At 41.3% G+C, this 19,320-nt stretch overlaps 1 protein-coding gene across 8 annotated transcripts in view; it reads right to left on the bottom strand.

Annotated features, from left to right (window-relative positions):
- Positions 1-19,320, bottom strand: part of auts2a (activator of transcription and developmental regulator AUTS2 a) — a 1,193,837-nt gene that overhangs the window by 885,881 nt on the left and 288,636 nt on the right. For all 8 annotated transcript variants that reach the window (XM_060847963.1, XM_060847971.1, XM_060847965.1 and 5 more), the window contains exon 2: positions 8,663-8,872. In XM_060847963.1, the coding sequence (XP_060703946.1) occupies positions 8,663-8,872 (210 nt within the window). The remainder of the gene's footprint in view (positions 1-8,662; positions 8,873-19,320) is intronic.

Raw genomic sequence — 19,320 nt, 5'->3', positions numbered from 1 at the left:
AGCAATTGAAACTAGTTCAGGAGACCACTCTTATCATGAATGATATCATACAGTCTTTAAAGGAGGCTGGAAAAATAATTTTTAATGTTGTCAACAAAGGGGGAGAGGAAACAAGTGGGATAGATGGATCAGAAGGAAACCACAATGGTACAAGGTGGTCTCTGCAGCCTACACTTCAGCCCCTGCTGCTGCCTTGGTTGTGTCAGTATCACAGGCTGACATTGAGGTGTTTAGCAGCAGGTGAACTAGGTGTGACCTGTTAATGTGGTATTCATGATAATAACAAACTTACAAATGGAAATAACCTAAAACTGGGTCTTGAAGATTTCAAGTGATGGAGTTGTAGTTATTTCTCTGCAGCTTGCTCCTCTGTGGAATCGCTCTTGGTAAGGAAGATTGAATTATCACTCACAGACTGAGCCAGTCATGCCTTCAACAGGTCCATGATTCCTCCTAGAATCACTTTCAAATCTAATTCTGACAAATCAAACTTGGAGCCCCGCTCACCCTTAAATGTTTTTTTAAAAATGCAACTGCACAAACATGACCCAGTCCTTTGGTCAACTTCTTAACATCAACTACTGACCCCACCAATCCCATCCATTCTCTGCGTTTTCTTATTTGAAGAGACCCAGAGTGAGTGCACCATTCTGTGTGAACTATAACAGAAGGCTTGTACAAGGGGAACATCGTATGCTTTGCCCCATAGTCAATTATCCTTTTAAATGAATTATTCGGCAGTCTGTTTGCTCTATCCCTGAATGAGATTGTCACCAGACATGGAGTCTTAAACACTTGAATGGCCAGACCTCTTTTTTGACCCCACTGATTTTAGCACTTTTCCCTGATTGGTGTGCATCTTGTGTACACTGCTATCAGACATTTGAATGGACCTTGTTAATGTCAATCTCTCTCTGCCCCACAGCAGCAACATTGTATTGAGCACTCTGTTCTGTTATTCTGATGCACTTGTATACTTCAATCTGCCTGTTCAGCATCTAAGACACACTTTTCACTGTACCTTGGAACACGTGACAGTAATAAATTACAGTCCAATAAACATTAGTCCAAGAAATAGTATGCTGCACCTTTCCATTATCTTTTAGCTGATCTCATTGTAGATATAGCTCACTTTAACTGTTCAAGGTGTCGACCTTTGCTTTTTTTAACATTATATGGTTTCATTTTGCATAAATATTTTGTCACCACATCCGACGTGACAGTCCTGATGCTATTATGACAACTAAAGACTAATGAAAATAACAAACTTAATAATTCACCCATCACCCTGCCATACCTCAGGAACTGGATTAGATGGTCTTCGCCCACAGTGCACCATCCTGCTACCTGTCCCTTCTCCCCAGTAGGTTACGTTTTCGGTACAGACATTCGAAACTACAACATGTTCAAAGTAAACAACAATTCAAGATAAACTGGGCAGCATTGTCCTAGAAGAAGCCACAGCACTCACTAACCTCTGCACCAAACAAACAGCAGCAATTGTTTTCAAACACCACAGAGACACAGAAAATGTTTGTATTATGTAATTGTTCATATTCAGCAATAGTGGAATACATGGGGACTTACTCAGTGTCTGATTAAGTGTTCTTTTTAAATGAAACATTGTCACTAGCAGGGTGCCCATAATTGGCTTGTATTGTATTTATCTTAGCTGGGAAAGAAGCCAATTGCTTGGAGATTAACCTTCAAAGAATTGTGCTTCCTTTACAATTTTCAAGTGCGCACAAGGTTTCTGTCATAGCTTCTGTGGATATTATTTTTCTGAATATCCAGGCATGAACAACATAACATTACTGGAGTGTTCAGCCAAACCGTTTACCCCCTCTTTCCTGCTGCCCCTGAAAAGTTGACAGTTGAAAGCTATCACAAATACAGCAATTCATTAAGCAAGAAACAAATCATTCTCTCATAATTCAAATACAGACTGAGTAGTTAGTCCCAATAGGTCTGGCAAATCATCAGGGCCATCTCCCAAATACTGTTGGCATTACCTCCATCAAAATGGATGTGATTCTTGGAAGCAAAATCTACACTGAAGCATATGAATAAAATAAAAACAAAGAACTGCAGATGCTGGAAATGTGAAACAAAAACTAGCAATTTCTGTTTGTATCTGAAGTGTATTAGACTGATGCAAAGACTACAAAATGTGACTTTGCTGCAAATGGTGAACAAATGATGCCAGTCAGCTCTTGGTTGAAACTGTGCCTGCCTGTTGACGTTCTAATGTTGCTGCAGACTTTTGGATGATAACATGCTGTCAACTAAACATCCAACACCCACCGCACCCTCTACTTGTCATCAAAAAACTGTCTGATCAGGGCTGGCAACTGTGTACACTAGTGATCGATCAGATTGAACAATTATTAAGGAACCTGAACCAGCAATTCATTCATCATTATTCATTCAGGGGATGCGAGTGTTGCTGGCTGGCCCAGCATTTATCACCCAGACCTAGTTGGCCATGAGACAGTGTCAATGAGCTGCCTTCATCAACTGCTGCAGTCTAGGTCCACTCACAATGCTGTGGGCTTTGATTAGATTAGGTTACCTACAGTGTGGAAACAGGCCCTTCGGCCCAACAAGTCCACACCAACCCTCCGACGAGCAACCCACCCAGGCTAATTCCCCTACATTTATCCCATAGTGTTAGGTGAAGGGGTAAATGTAGGGGAATGGGTCTGGGTGGGTTGCTCTTCGGTGGGTCGGTGTGGACTTGTTGCACCGAAGGGCCTGTTTCCATAGTGTAAGCAATCTAATCTAATTAAAGGATTAGGATCTTCCTGTGAGCTGGATGGTGAGATGTTGTTTTGGCAGTTTATGGAGCAACATGCATCTCAGGTGGCAACTTCTGAGTTTATGCTTTTAACCGTGCATGTACAAATCACACAGTCACCAGCCTCACTGTTACTCTCTGTGTAAGGCCTTGACCAATAAAACAAGTCCATTGGAAAGTTGTGCTGATTTCACATCAGAAAAAGCAGGCTATGAACCTCAAAAAATCTTTCACAAATATATATTAGTTAAACTTCACAGTGGTGGGGAGTATTCTCTGATTTTAAAATTCGGATTTTATTTACATGTTAAGCACTAGAGCTATCTTGAAATGGCTTAGATAGCCCTATTTAATTGCTTTAATTAACTTGAAGTCGATGGAACATGACATAACCAGCAGCACTTGTTGCTACAGTAGATAAAAGGAACACTTAACAGATGAAACAAGTGAACAAAACATGAGGTTTATTTTCAAAGTGGAAAGCTACAAATCAAAGTACAGTGAAAAGTTCACACTTCCACGCTGTGTCACTTGAAGGACAGGTCCAATTCCCTTTCCTCCAAGGATCAATATGAACTGTGTCATCCCTTGTTTTGCTCTATTTACTTTCCAGCCTCTTCAAGTACTCATCAGTTCATTTTTCACAATACTCTCATCCCAGACCTTACTTCTATCCTACCTCTCTAAGTATGATCTGCTTTCTGTGGAGTTCAAACAGATCACGTGAACTCAATTAATTCAGTCCTTCATTTTTATTGAACACAGCTCACATGAACAAGTATCTAGTTCTGTGTATCCATTATCTTCAAGTTGAACTGCTTGCTGTCACTATTTGTTCACTGCTCAATTATAAGCCTTGGACTAAATAATATTGCAGAGAATGTGCCGGAACTGAATGACAATAAGCTATGGCTTTGACTAGAAATGTGAATTGACATTCCGATGTCATTATTATGGAAGTAATAAATATATCAACACCAAATCATGATATCATTCTGGAAACCTACATTCAGCTTGTGAATTGCAAACCTCTGGCGAGACATTCTACCCACACTATCAAAACAAAAAGAGACAAAGGAAATGTTAAGAAATAGAACAAGCTTGACTATGAGCAAAGGCTACTTTATCTCCCACAGTATCATCAATACAACGTCAAACTGGGGTTTCTGAATTACTGACTGGGTCAGTGATTCATGCTCAGCTGGAATGAATCAGGATTGCTCCAAGCAATATCAATAAATTTAGACAAAGATTTCCACTCAAAAGATCCGCTTGCTTTTTATTCAAAACTTATACAGACAAATGTGCTTTGCTCTCAGAAAAGGATCTTCACTGTATTCCATGCCCTCCCCCACCCCGCAACCCAGTTTTGCCATACCTACTCATTCTCCACCCACAGTTGAAGTGACTGTTTTGCATGACTGGTATTGTTGGTCACGAACCAAACAAGATCAAACAGCTGTACAGCACAGGAACAGGCCCTTCAGCCCACCAAGACTGCGCCAATTCTGTGGGAAAAGATTTGCTGACTCACGATAGGCCCACAAAAGCAAAATTCAGGAGCAGCTCACAAACAGAATCAGACAGCACGCAGACAAAGGAATATACTTTAAGCTCCCGTGAACATAACAGAGCACCATAGATATCTCAAAGCCCCAAGGACAGTTTCACAACCCAGCATTACCAAAGCCACATAAAGAGCAGGTCTGACAGAGGGGCACCAGCAAGGACATGCTCCAGGAACAGGACAATGGAAGCACCTCACCATTTCAGAGGAGACATTAACACCTACCTGTGAAGAGGAATGGAACCATTGATACTGTCAGGATGTTGCATTGTATGAAGGAACAGGACATTCAACCAATAACTGTTTTCCAATTAGCATCCCTGCAACTAGATTACTCCATTTCCAGATACATTGTCGTTTCCCATTTCTTATGATTTGGAGATGTTGGTGTTGGACTGGGGTGTACAAAGTTAAAAATCACACAACACCAGGTTATAGTCCAACAGGTTTAATTGGTGTGCTTCCAATTATACCTGTTGGACTATAATCTGATGTTGTGTGATTTTTAACTTTCGCATTTCTTAATCAGTGTCATCGAGCAGCATTACTATAAAACTGGTCTTATCTTCAACACTGGGAAGAGAAATCTGATCCAATTATACAGACGGTTAGTTCTGTGTCAGCTGGTCTGTTTTCTCTTCCAGCCATATCACTTGCAATAAACTGTTTGTCAATTTCACTTCGAGCTTTTGTGATCTCTAACTTATTGGGCCAATTTCTCCGACACTTTCTAAAGTAAAAGTCCTTTGCCTCTTTCCGGCCGATATCCCTCTTTTCCTACATGTTCACATATCTGTCAAGATGCATCTTAAAAGTTGCTACTGTATCCACCTCCACCACCTCCTGTGCAAGTGCACTCCAGGCACTTCCCACCCTCTAAAATATTGCCTTTCACATTTCCTTTCAACTTGCTGCATTTTACCATAATATATGTCTCTGAGTAACTGACATTACTTCCCTGGGAAAAAGACTCCAACCATCCACTGCCTCTCAATTTTGTAAACTTCTACCAGGTCGCCCCTCATCCTTCAATGTTCAAGTGAAAACAAACTAAATCTGTCCAATCTCTCCTCATTACTGACACCCTCCAGATCAGGCAACATTCTGGTAAACAGTTTTTGTACTTCTCCAAAGCCCCCACATCTTTACAGTAGAGTAGTGACCAGAACTGTACACAATATTCCAAATGTAAAAGTTCTATACAGCTGCAACATGATTGTCAATTTTTATACTCTACGCCCCAACCAATGAAGGCAAGCATGACCACTGTATCCACTTGTGTTGTGACCTTCAGGGAACTGGGGACTTCTACGCCTACATTCCTCTGTATGTTAATGCTTTTAGGAGTTCTGCTATTTACAGTATGTCTCCTCCTGCATTATATCTGCCAAAATGCATCACCTTGCATTAGTCTGGATTAAACTCCATTTGCCATTTCTCTGCCTAAGTCTCCAGTCTATCTGTATCCTCTGGCAATCTTCCACACTAACTGCAGATCCCTAATTTTGTGTCATCCACAAACTTATTAATCAGACCATCCATATTTTCCTCCAAATCATTTATATAGATATATACTACAAACAACATGGTTCCTTGCTGATCCTTGCAGAGCGTCACTGGTCAGAGACCTCCAGTCAGTAAAACACCTTTCCACCCCCACTCTCTTCAAGGACTAAGCCAATTCTGTACCCATCGTACTAGCTCACCACGGATCCCGTGTGACTTTACCCTGTGTGTCAGCCTGCTATGAAGGAGCTTGTCAAAGGCCGACGTTAAAGTCCTTCCACACAGCCCTGCCCTCATCCATCATCTTTTTCACTTTCTCGAAAAACACAAATCAAATTTGTGAAACTCGACTTTCCTCACTTCAAGCCATGCTGCTAATAAATTCACATTTTTCCAAATGTGAGTAAATGCTGAGAATCTTCACCATAATTTCGCTACCACTGACATAAGGCTCAGTAGCCTGTAATTTCCCATTCTATCCCTGTTGCCCTTCTTATGGGACAATGGTAACTATTGCCCAGTGCTCTGGGACCTCAGCTGTGACTAAACAGGTTTCAAAGATTTCGTACAAGATCCTATCAATTTCCTCACCTACCTCAGCAATCTGGGTTGATCCCATCAGGTCCTGGGAACTTGCCTACGTTAACACTTTTTAAGACCCCCAACCACCCTCTTTTATATTGACACACCCTCTCAAGACTAACCATCCACCATGTTGTCCTCCTGTATGAACACAATGCCAAGTATTCATTAAGGACCGCAACAATTTCTTCTGGCTTCATGCACAAATTCCCTCGTTTGTCTTTGAGTAGACCTCTCTTTATCCTTACCTAGCCTCTTGCTCCTTATATGTATAAGCTGCCTTGCAATTTTCCTTAATCTTTTCTGCCACAGGCATTTCCTGGCCCTTTTTAGCCCTCTTGATTGCTTGTTCAAGTTCTTTCCTGTTATCCTTGCATACTTCAAAGACTGTCTCCAGTTTCCTAAACCTTTACTTATGCCTCCATTTCCCTTTTGACTAAGGTCTCAATTCCTCTCAAAGCTCCTGAATCTTACCAGCCTTATCCTTCATTTTAAAATTCAGGACCAGCATGTTCCTGTGAAAAAGATTCCCACATGTCAGGTATAGATTTACCCTCAAACAGCTGCTCCCAATCTAGATTCCCCTGTTCCTGCCTAATATTGTGATACACAACACCAGATAAATAATCCAACAGCTTTATTTAGAATCACAAACTTTCAGAGCGCTGCTCCTTCAAGAGATAAAGTCTTCATTTGATGAAAGAACAGCATTCTGAAAGCTTGTGATTTTTAAATAAACCTGTTGGACTATAACCTGGTGTCACATAACTTCTGACTTTGTCCGCACCAGTCCAATACTGGCATCTCCACATCATAATATTTTTTAATATTTTCCCAAAAACTAGTCTTATCCTTATTGAGTACCTTAACACTTAAGTAACTATAGTCACTGTATCCGAAATGTTCCTCCACTGAAACTTTGAACACCTGGCCAGGCTCATTCCCCAATACCAGGTCTAGTCTGGCCCCTTCCCGAGTTGGACTATTTACATCTTGTTTTAAAAAAACATCCTGACATACCTAACAAATTCTCCCCCATCCAAGCCCCTGGCATTAAGCAAGTCCCAGTCAACACAGGGCAAATTAAAATCACCCACCATAACAACCCTGCTGATTTTACATTTTTTCATAATTGTCGAAATATCTGTTCCTTCATCTCTCACCGGTTGTTGGGAGGCTATCGTACAATCCAACAAACTGACTGCATCCTTCGTATTCCTGAGCTTTTCCCATATGACCTTGCTGGGTGAGCCATCCAAAATGTCCTCTCTCAGTACAGCTGTGATATTCTCTCTCGTCAGTAACGCAAATCCCCACCTCTTATCACCTTCTCTAACGCGCCTGAAACATTTAAATCCCAGAATGTTAAGTTGCTAGTCTTGTCCCTCTCTCAACCAAAACTGTATGCTATTAAGTAGATTCTTACTGAGTCGCATTGAATTTTAGAAGTATAAGAATACAAGTATGGTCCTTCCAACTTCACCCTGACATTGTCACACTAAACTCCATGATCTCTTAAGCAAAATGCTAAGGTGGAGAAAAAATGATCATTGCGAGTATGCTTGCTGTAACTGCTATTTCCAGGAGTCACACACAAATCTGAAGTACCCTATCGTCAGTGAAATTCAATCAATGGAACTGACCTTTCACTTAGCTTAAGGTCAAGGATGCAGTGGCCGCGAGAATACTGTACAGTCAATAGCTCGAGTTAGTGCTGTGACAGTGTGCCACCTACAGGAAAATCCTTTGCAAACACAATTAGTTGAGACAAAGCTGATATTGACCAAGTTGCAGCTCTTATTCGGTTTACAATAAATCAAAATAACATCTTTACCTCCCACTTGTATCATCAATACAACTTCAAATTGAGGTTTCTGAATTACTGATAGGTTTGTCATTCATGCTGAACAGGCCTGAATTGGCATTGGTCCAGGCAATTTTCTTTTGAATCCTTGGCAACTTTGGAGAGAAGACTAACTCTGCACGGTGGTAGTATGACAGAATTCGTAAGATAAAATAGATCGACTTCAAAACACATAGCTTCTCCAGCATCTTTTCATAAAATAAGATATGGGCTGTTTCTTTGTATGAAGCTGTTGATTAAATACATCAGTAAAATCAGAAGGAAACAAACGTTTGTGTTGTAAACATTCAGTTAAGAGTATCCCATATAGAGTTCACTGTTCTATAAAAAGGATAATCTATCCTACCTGTCTGTGCCTCTTCTGGAAACGTTTCTGTTTCCCATGAATGTGACTCAAGCTGGGGTCATTTTCTCTGTCAGAACTTCCATTGCGGTAGCTGTGTCTGTTCTTGTTGGCATGGAAACTCAGGCCATTTTGCAGTTCATTGCGTTTTTTCTTTGCAAGAGGGTTTTGAAGTTTCTCTAGACGTTCGTGTGGTTTTAGTGCAATGTCTTTCTACAAAACAAAGAACATTCAACAAATTAGATTGTGGACTATCAGATGTTGATATTCTGCCTACTAATTGCATTGTAATCATAACTATTCAACAAATAAACACACATGACTGCACTGTATTTCCATAAAGATAACTTTAGTGACAAACATATATAAATCAACAGTCAGCTGGATAAAGTTGATCTCTTTATCAGTAAATACCTGATGAAGTATATTTAATATTATAGAAAAATGTAAAAAACGAATGAAACACTGAACAATGCGTAAAGCTATCAAATTCAGAGTTTGACAGGAGCTACTGAAATGGGGAATGAATAGAGTTAGGCAGCATTTGTGATTTGTTGATCAATTTTCAAATATATCAAAGTTGTATTTGACACAGTTCATAGAATCCCTACACTGTGTGGAAACAGGCCATTTGGCCCAACAAGCCCACAAAGAACCTCCGAAGAGTAACCCACCCAGACCTATTCCCCCACCTTCTTACTGTACACTTCCCCTGACTAATGCGCCAAGCTGACACATCCCTGAATACTATGGTCAACTTAGCATGGCCAATTTACATGACCCACACATCTTTGAATTGTGGGAGGAAACCAGAGCACCCGGAGGAAATCCACGCAGACACGGGAAGAATGTGCAAACCCCACACACACAGTTGCTGGAATCGAAAACAGGTCCCTGGCGCTGTGAGACAGCAGTGCTAACCACTGAGCCACCGTGCCACTCCTGTTTTTCATTCTCGCCTTTTATTCATCCAGCCTTACATGCCTTCCTAGAGGGGTTTCTTTCTTTTAAGATGGACAGAGGCCACCACTCAGATATGACTGACAATGGGCTATATGCCATCCTGTGCACATTGCAAAACCTCTTTCTGTTTTCTCTTCAGCCTCTTCACACAACGAGCTACTGGGAGATCAGGGGTAAGAACCATGCCCAACTTGAGCACTTCTGCTCAGGTCACCCCAAATAAATCCAACCATCACCCCTTGATATTCAATGGCATCAGAATTGTTTAATCCTTTAAAATCAACATTCCAAGCTTAACTTTTGACCAGCAATTGAACTGGCCATATAAATGTCTGGGCTACCAAAGAAGGTCAGAGCCTAGGAAACCTGCAGCAAGTAATCAATCTCCTGGCTCCTCAAGGTCTGTCAACCAACTACTAAGCACAAGGAAGGAGTATGGGGGTACTCTACATCTGCATGGATGATTTCAGCTCCTTCAATACTCAAGAAGTTCAATGTCATCCAGGGCAAAGCAGCCCACTTCATATGCACCCCATCTAATACATGGCCAATTTATTCACTTTGCCACCAACACCACCTACAAAATGCACCACAACAACTTGTCAAGGCCCCATCAATAACATGGGGTGACATGTTAGTTCAATGGTTAGCACTGCTGCTTCACAGCACTAGGGACCCAGGTTCAATTCCACTCTCAGGTGACTATCTGTGTGGAAGCCATATATTCGACCTGTGTCTGAGTAAATTTCCTTCCACAGTCCAAGATCTGCAGGTTAGGTGGATTGACCATGCTAAATGCAGGGTTACAGGTATGGAGGGGGGGGGGAAAGGAGTCTGGATTGGATGCTCTTCAGAGGGACAATGTGGACACAATGGGGCAATTGGCCTGCTTCCATGCTGTTGGGATTCTATGATCACCTTGCATATCTGGATACCTATTAGAGGTGACCGTTATTACCTACAAGCTAGGCAGCAGACACCTGGAAATACTAACGTCAGCAGGCTCTAAGCCACACACATTGCCCTGACTTGGAAAACATATCACTGTTCCTTCACTGTCGCTGAATCAAAATCCTTGAAGTCTTGCATAAATAATGTTGTGCATGCACCTACTCCACGTGGACTGCAATGTTTGAAAAAGGCAGCTCACTACCACTTTCTCAAGAGCAATTAGAGATGGATAATAAGCCAGCCATGCATATTTCCTATGAACTAAAGACTGATTCACGAGTCTTCCTGCACTTGTACAGATGTAAAACACATGGCAATAAGCCAGCAGCCTTTCCTAAGTGAGAATGCAGTACACGTGTTATAGTCAAACTTTGACTTTTCTCCCAATTCATTCATTCAGCAATAGTGCAAGACACTGGCTGTGCACAAGGGATCTGGCAGTCAGGACCCTTCTCACCACCACCAAGTTAAACCTTGGGTCCTTTGTTGAGACATTCTGCCAAATTACTTCCATGGCCCACTCAGAGAGTCCAATGACAGAACTCATTTTCCCATTGAGCTTTAAGCACAGAAAGTCACAAACCTGCACTGTTACTTCTGTTCCGCAAAGCACATTATTATGAGCTGCCTGGTTCGGCTGCTCAGTTTGTGACAAATTAAGTGCAATCTCTGTGTCGTGGAGACACTCCCACTGGGAAGTGGGCTGAAATTGCCTAAACACATTTCCCTACAGAATTCTTAAAGCTGACAAACGTGAGAGGGCTGAGCCCAAAATTCTCACGGGCGAGATTTAGTCTCATATACCCAGAGGAAAGAGAAACTGCTCCATCAGTCTCAGTTGGTTTAGTACAATTTTTCAGTTTGCATTCATACGCAACAAAACAGCACAAAATCGACTGTTTTTTTTGGAAGAGCACTGAAGCATGAAGACATTGGTCACAGCGTACAAAAACATCTGTCGTGGTGGCACTCAATAAAATCATGTGGTGTGTCAACAGACGAGGGGAAAAAAAAGCAGCTCTGCATCAGGCACATGCAGTTATGCTAACAACGTAACCTTTATGCCCTCGGCAATGTATTCCACTGGGAACTGGTGCAGGCTCAAGAGTTCAAGGAACAAAACCCTTTTTATTTGGTATGCACGTGCTGGGTTTTAAATGTCTTGTAGCATTCTGTTGCTGGCTGTTTGTGGTGAAACGCATAGTCAGGGAAGACAGCTGGCATCACAATGTATGAATAATAAGAAAGAAAATTTGGCTTTCACATCCAAAGGACATCCCAAAACACTTCACAGCCAACAAAGTACTTTGGAAGTGAGTCATTGTAAGCAAACAAAGCAGACAAGGCCCATAACCGTTGATGGTTAAATGTTCAGCTAATCTGTGTTTTTGTGGTGTTGGCTAAAAGTGCTTGCTCAGGCACCAAACTCTCCCACTCTTCTTCGGGAGGCACAGTGAAATCTTATATTGTCACTTAAATAGACAGAAGGGACCTTGACTTAACGTGCATCCATGATTGCATCTCTGAGCACCAATGCAACAACACCCCCCCCCCCCCCACCGGTAACTGAATCTACCAGCCAAGAAGCAGTACTGGAGTCTCTCAGGTTTGTGTGGAACCATGACCTTCACACTCCAAGAGGAGTGCCCTACCATTAAACCAAGGCTGTCACTTGTAACAGCATGTAAGAAAGAATATTTCATCAGTGCTGGTTTCTAGGGGACTGAACTTCCATTTTCTTTGCATCAATATGGACAACGTGAATTGACCATACTGGCCCAGAGATTCCAGTCAAGCTCAGTTAGTGTCACACTTCTTACGGGTTCAGTTCAAAAAAATCTGAGTTTATATTCCAATGTAGTATTGATGGAGTGCTGGACTAATAAAGGTGACATTCTTCGAATGAGCCATTTGCTGCACTTCTGAGTAGATGTAGAAAATCTTCTGGGATGACAAAGACATCTCCAAGTGAACATTTATCCCACACAAAAAAAAACTTAAGTAAAATCGACTCTCTAGCTGTCATCATATTGTGGAGGCTTGCTGTGTATGGATTGCCTACTGTGTTTCCCACATTACAACGGTCGCTACATTTCAAATTACTTCAGAGGTTGCACCGAAGTTGTTTGACGGCAAATGGTGTGGTAAACTGAGCTGGATCATTTTATTAACTTTAGAACTTTTAAATATATTATTGTGTGACAAAAGGTGGGAAACATGGAGTCAGAGAATTACTGGCACAACAAGATCACCACATCAAACCATTTCCTAGGCCAGGAATTTTGTGGGGTGGCTGAGATGGGAACAGAAGTAGCCAATCTGGTTCGTTCACACAGTCCAGAACCCTAGCCATATTCCTCAAAGCAAGTGGATTTCCAAAAAAAGCAGCCCACACACCACAGGTATCTGAGTGGACCAACTCCTTTGCTCTTGGCCACTCAAGGTGAGGCCTGTGCAATGATCAAAATGTGACCAAAGAATGGAGGCTGCAGTCCTGATTGCTTATATAAAAACCCATTGCTGACACAGATGAGAAATGACCACAGCATTATGGAGGAGTGCCAAAAAAAGTGACCTGGCAACTCTGGTCATTTCTACTTCTATAAATTTGAAGCATTGAGAGAGTACTTCCATGTTGAGGCTTTCATTACCAGAGAACACCCACCAGGCCTCCAGAGTCAGGCTCTGGCCCATCATCCTCAGGGGACAGTGAAGATGTGACCTCTGGCTATTAATTGACCCATGAGACAGAACCTTTCTTCAGCGAAGTTATGCAGGTTCAGAATCTGCATTTGACCCTTACAGGAGGGCCCTGATCCCAAATGGGAAGTTCAGCCTCTCATGTCCATTTGCTAAATTGATTGTGATAAAGACAACAAGCTTTGTCTTTAAAAATGAATACCATTTCCCTTGGTTTAAGGTTAGAGGACAAAGAAAAAAAGGGAACCTGAGGAGTAACAGTTTACACAGAGGATGGAATAAGCTATCAGCAGATGTGGTGTTGAGGCGGGTACATTAACAACATTTAAAAAGCATTTGGACAAATATATGATAGTAAAGGTTTAGAACGATATCAGCCAAGTGCAGGGATATGAGGTTAGCGTGGATGGACATTCTGGGCTGAATGGCCTGTTTCCATGCTGTAGGACTCTATGACTCTATTTGCAACCACATGGCTTTAAAGATCTTAGGGTCTTTTGAAAATTCCCAACAACCTGCTAGATACTGGATGGGTAAGTGTGGAGACATAACAAAAAAAAAATCCATTTGGACTCAGCCAGATTTACTGCTTTTCGCCATTTATATAAATGATTTGGGTGTGAACATAGGAGGTATAGTTAATAAATTTGCAGATGACACCAAAGTTGGAGGTGTAGTGGACAGCGAAGAAGGTTACTTCGGATTACAACAGATCTTGATCAGATGGGCGAATGGGCTGAGGAGTGGCAGGTGGAGTTTAATTTAGGTAAATGTGAGGTGCTGCATTTTAGAAAAGCAAATCAGATTAGGACTTATACACTTAATGGTAAGATCCTGAGGAGTGTTGCTGGACAAAGAGACCTTGAAGTGCAGGTTCATAATTCTTTGAAAGTGGAGACTCAGGATGATAGGATATGCTTTCCTTTATTGGATAGAGCATTGAGTACAGGTGTTGGAGGTCATGTTGCAGCTGTACACGACCTTGGTTAGGCAATTTTTTGGAGTATTGCATGCAATTCTGGTCTACCTCCTATCAGAAGGATGTTGTGAAACTTGAAAGGGTTCAAAAAAGACTTACAGGGATGTTACCAGGGTTGGAGGATTTAAAGCTACAGGGAGAGGCTGAGTAGGCTAGGGCTGTTTTCCCTGCAGCGTCAGAGGCTAAGGGGAAACAGAGGTTAGAAACCGTTATAGAGGTTTATCAAAATCATGAGGGGCATGAACAGGGTAAATAGACAAGGTCTTTTCCCTGGGGCGGGGGGAGTCCAGAGCAAGAGGGCATAGGTTTAAAGTGAGAGGGAAAAAAATTTAAAAGGGACCGAAGGGGCAACGTTTTCACTGAGAAGGTGGTGCCTGTATGGAATGAGCTGCTAGATAAAGTGGTGGAGGCTGGGACAATTACAACATTTAAAAAGCATCTGGATGGATATGTGAATAGAAAGGATTTAGAGGGATATGGGCCAAGTACCGGCAAATCGGACTAGATTAGTTTAGGATATCTGGTTGGCATGGATGAGTTGGACTGAAGGGTTGTTTCTATGCTGTACATGTCTATGACTGCATCCTTGAAAAAGCCAATATCTGTGGATGTCTTGGAGTCTGACTGCTATTTTAATTGGTATCTCTGAGGAGAGGCAGAGATTCCCCATTTCCAGCTGACCAGGAAATTGCGTGGGCAGGGTAATTTATCAGTTCTTTCACAGGTTTGCTTTTGGGCCAGGAGATACATCTGTCCGGTCCACAGAAGAAAACCTGAAGGAACCCCAACCCCAGAGGATCTCTCAGTGCAACAACTGCAATTCACCCTCTGATCGACTAACCTACTGCCACACTTTTATCTACATTGCTATCAGAGGCCTGTTGTAACAGTTACCTTTAAGTGATTCCTCAAAAGATCTTGGTTGGCAAGCAATACATTAATAACGCAGAGCCATCAAACTCCACTGCAGCTTCCAGGTGACCTGCTGTGCTATTGCCCAGAGTAAAAAATTGCCCTCCTAACACAAGGACTGGTCATTTATCATAACAAGAAAATGACATAGCTTATCTCCCTTGCAGATTTTTAAATTTTTCAAAGAAATTTTCATGAAGCCAGTGTCCTGAGCTGATCATTCCAGAACAGCATCCCAGTGTACAATATAATTTTTTCCGTTACATTTACTTTGTAAGCTCAGCTATTTTTTTTCCAATTCCCCTAGGCCTCTATAGAACAAGATGTCCATTCTGCAAATAGGCTGCCGTACAAGAATGAACAAAGCCTTACAAAGAAAACATTCTCATTAAGTACCTAATCAGGCCACTTGAGGGAGAGGTTTTTCAGCTTTTATAATATTTGCAATTATGCCAATTATTTCACCAGCATACTTTTTTTTAACTCTTCTAACCAACTCAATGTGTTTGGATAGTTAGGAGACAATTGTATTCCCTTCATATCTTTTCTAAATTTATTAGAATACCTTTTAACAGGAAGATAAATAGTCTGAACAGATAACATAATTTACAATCTAAAATCCAAAAGGTTTAGAGTCCTCCAGTTATTATTCCTCACACATTTCCCAGGTGAAGCCAAAATAAGGGCTTTCCTGAAGAAGGGCTCATGCCCGAAACGTCGATTCTCCTGCTCTTTGGATGCTGCCTGACCTGCTGCGCTTTTCCAGCAACACATTTTCAGCTCTGATCTCCAGCATCTGCAGTCCTCACTTTCTCCTCGAAGCCTAAATAAGGCCAATAAACCACAAACTATTCTTAATTCAGTCAAAATGACCAACCTCACACTCATTCCACAATGATTACCAGTGCGGAAAATGATACTATTTATGTTACCAATTTCATTTGTTGAATTGACATCATGGACTAATTTTCTGAGACTAAGCATGTTTTCAAAATTCACTTGAATCAAATATTCATGGTAAACATCAGGATTATTAACTGTCAGACAACTATTAGTTTCACATGAATTAGCCACTATCCAAAACAAAGAGTACTTTTTTTTTCCCAAAAGAAAAGTCCTTCTTGACCTAACTAATTTTAAATTGTGTAATTTGAACTTGTGCAGCTGGATTTTCCAAACATTTTGGAGTTTCTACAGGTCTTTAACAATAGATGGCAATATTCAGAAGTCCTGCCCTAATTTCCAATCGATTTCTTTTCGATTGGAGAAGAAAGAGGGCATGGCAAGATTCCCACCTATAAACTCAACAGGTTCATTTGGTGACACTATTATGGCTGTAGCAATAGCCTTAACCCACAATGTGAATTCTCACATTTTTAAGACTTGAAGTAAATGCTTATTAAAGGTGGATAAGGTCTATAAGCCATGAAATTATTTAAATGACGCCAGAACTTGTCTTGTAATGGACAGCGAAGAAGGTTACCTCAAAATACAAGGGACCTTGATCAGATGGGCCAAGGAGTGGCAGATGGAGTTTAATTCAGATAAATGTAAGGTGCTGCATTTTGGAAAGGCAAATCACAGCAGAACTTATACACTTAATGGTAAGGTCCTGGGGAGTGTTGCTGAACAAAGAGAACTTGGAATTCAGGTTTATAGTTCCTTGAAAGTGAAGTCGCAGATAGATAAGATAGTGAAGGTGATGTTTCGTATGCTTTCCTTTATTGGTCAGAGCATTGAGTGTAGGAGTTGGGAGGTCATGTTCCAATTGTACAGGACATTGGTTAGGCCACATTTGGAATTGTGCACACAATTCTGATCTTCCTACTATGGGAAGAATATTGTGAAACCTGAAAGGATTCAGAAAAGATTTGCAAGGATGTTGCCAGGGTTGGAAACTTTGAGCTAGGGAGAGGATGAATAGGTTGGGGCTGTTTTCCCTGGAGTGTCAGAGGATGAGAGTGACCTTATAAAAGTTTATAAAATAATTAGGGGCATGGATAGGGTGAATACCCAAGGTCTCTTCCCCAGGGTCATGGAGTCCAAAACTAGACAGCAGAGATTTAAGTTGACAGGAGCAAGATATAAAAAAGACATACGAGGCAACTTTTTCACGCAGAGGGTGGTGCGTGTATGGAATGAGCTGCTAGAGGAAGGGATGGAGTCTGGTAAAATTACACTGTTTAAAAGGCATCTGGATGGGTATATGAATAAGAGGGGTTTAGGGGACATGGGCCAAGTGCTGGCAAATGGGATGAGATTAATTCTGGTATCTGGTTGGCATGGAAGAGTTGGACTGTAGGGTCTGTTTCCATGCTGTACATCTTCATGACTCTACCTTTCAAAAGCAAAAGGAAAATAAAAGCTACTTGTGTGAGTGAGAACTAACAAGCTTAGATAAAAATTAAAAACAGCTGTTTGTTGACAATATCCCAAGGACTATCAATACATCATTATTAACACATCGTTGTTTTTGTTATGATCTCAGCTAATGGTATTACCAGATAAGTTAGATGCCAAAAGAAAATCTGGCTTGATAGATCACGTGCTTAATTTTTGCAGTTGGTTAAGGTAGTAGTCAGTTACCAAAGTATATTCACATGGGGCTGCAGATGATCTTTTTGTTCATTTTTCCAGATGAACAACATAACAGTACTACACGAAAGAAAAGTTAAGGAAAGCTATACAGAACACAGTTAGAAATACCTTAACACAAACATCAAAAGCAAGTTTCAATCGGTTTCCAACACCATCCACTAAAGCAGTGATTCGCAACCATTTTTTGGCCCTGAACTGGCTTCATACTCCTGCTATGAAAATTGTTCTACCTATAGGACAGTATTTTGGTTTCCTCTCAACCTTCTGTTCTGAGGATTTGATGTTTTTACTTTGTCATAAACACAACCATACAAACAGTTTAACGCTACAGGAGCCCTCCCAGGTACTCTACTGCAACACAGTCCATCTCCAAATGCAGCAAGACTGGACAATATCCAATTTTGTGCTTACAAATGGAAAGTAACATTTGCACCATACATATGCCGAACAATGGCCATCTCCAACAAGCCAGAAACTAACCATCACCCTTTACATTCAAACACACTGTCATTGCGGAATCCTCCATTATCAACATCCTTAGTTTATCATTGACCAGAATTTGAAGTGGATTGATCATTTAAATAATGCAGCTACAAGAGTAAATCACAGCACAGGAATCTTGTAACAGGTAACTCATTTCTGACTTCCCAAAGCCTGTCCATCATCTACAAGATGGAAGTATGTTGGAATACTTGCCCCACTTGCCTGGATAAGCACACTTCCAACAACACTCCAGGATGCTCAACACCATTCAGGATAAAATAGCCAGCTTGACAGGCATCACATCCGCAAATATTAAGTCCCACCACCACCGGCACTCTGTAACAGCAGAGTGTACAATCTACAAGAAATGTACAACTTTCTTTTTAATATACCAAGGGCTAAATAAATTTGGAGACTTATTTAATAACATGGCTCTCAAGGTCTTCCCATGGTTGATACTGGGCAAAATCACCAAATGATGGTGAAAGGGAATAGAATAGTCAGGAGAGGCAATGAATTGACATGAGAAGGCATGGGGATTAGAAAGAGTCAAGAGGTTCACCACTGGCATGGGGAATGGGTGAGGATGTGAAATTCTGTGAAAGCCAGGGGGAGGAATGGCCCAAATTAAAATAGAGAGTAACTGAGATTAATCCCCAGAGAACTGATGAGTGTCCATCAAAAAACTTTCTTCCGAGACAGGTTTCGACAAGAAGAGAAGTTTCCCGACGTCACTACTCATCCTTCCATCAATATAGTATGAAGCACAGAATGTAAAATTTACAATCACTTGGAAGAGTTGTGGCAATCAGCCTCGATCCATTGAAGGGGAGACTAGATTGGTACGTGTGGGTGAAAAGGAAGGAAATGATATGCTGAGGGTGAGATGGAGCAGAGTGGGAGAAGGCTGTTGTGCAACAGAAATACTCTCGCAGATCAAATGAGGTGAATGATCTGTTTCTGTGCTGCTAATTCTACAAAACTTGGGTCAGTATAAACCAGTAACTGCACACAAACTCATTTGACCATTTCAGCTGCATCACACTGACAGAACAGCTTGTTATTCGACGTAAGA

This window comes from Hemiscyllium ocellatum, chromosome 31 (assembly GCF_020745735.1).
Source record: "Hemiscyllium ocellatum isolate sHemOce1 chromosome 31, sHemOce1.pat.X.cur, whole genome shotgun sequence".
Taxonomy (NCBI): domain Eukaryota; kingdom Metazoa; phylum Chordata; class Chondrichthyes; order Orectolobiformes; family Hemiscylliidae; genus Hemiscyllium; species Hemiscyllium ocellatum.
The sequence above is the reverse complement of the archived record's forward strand: the minus strand, read 5'-3'. Positions and strand labels throughout refer to the sequence as shown.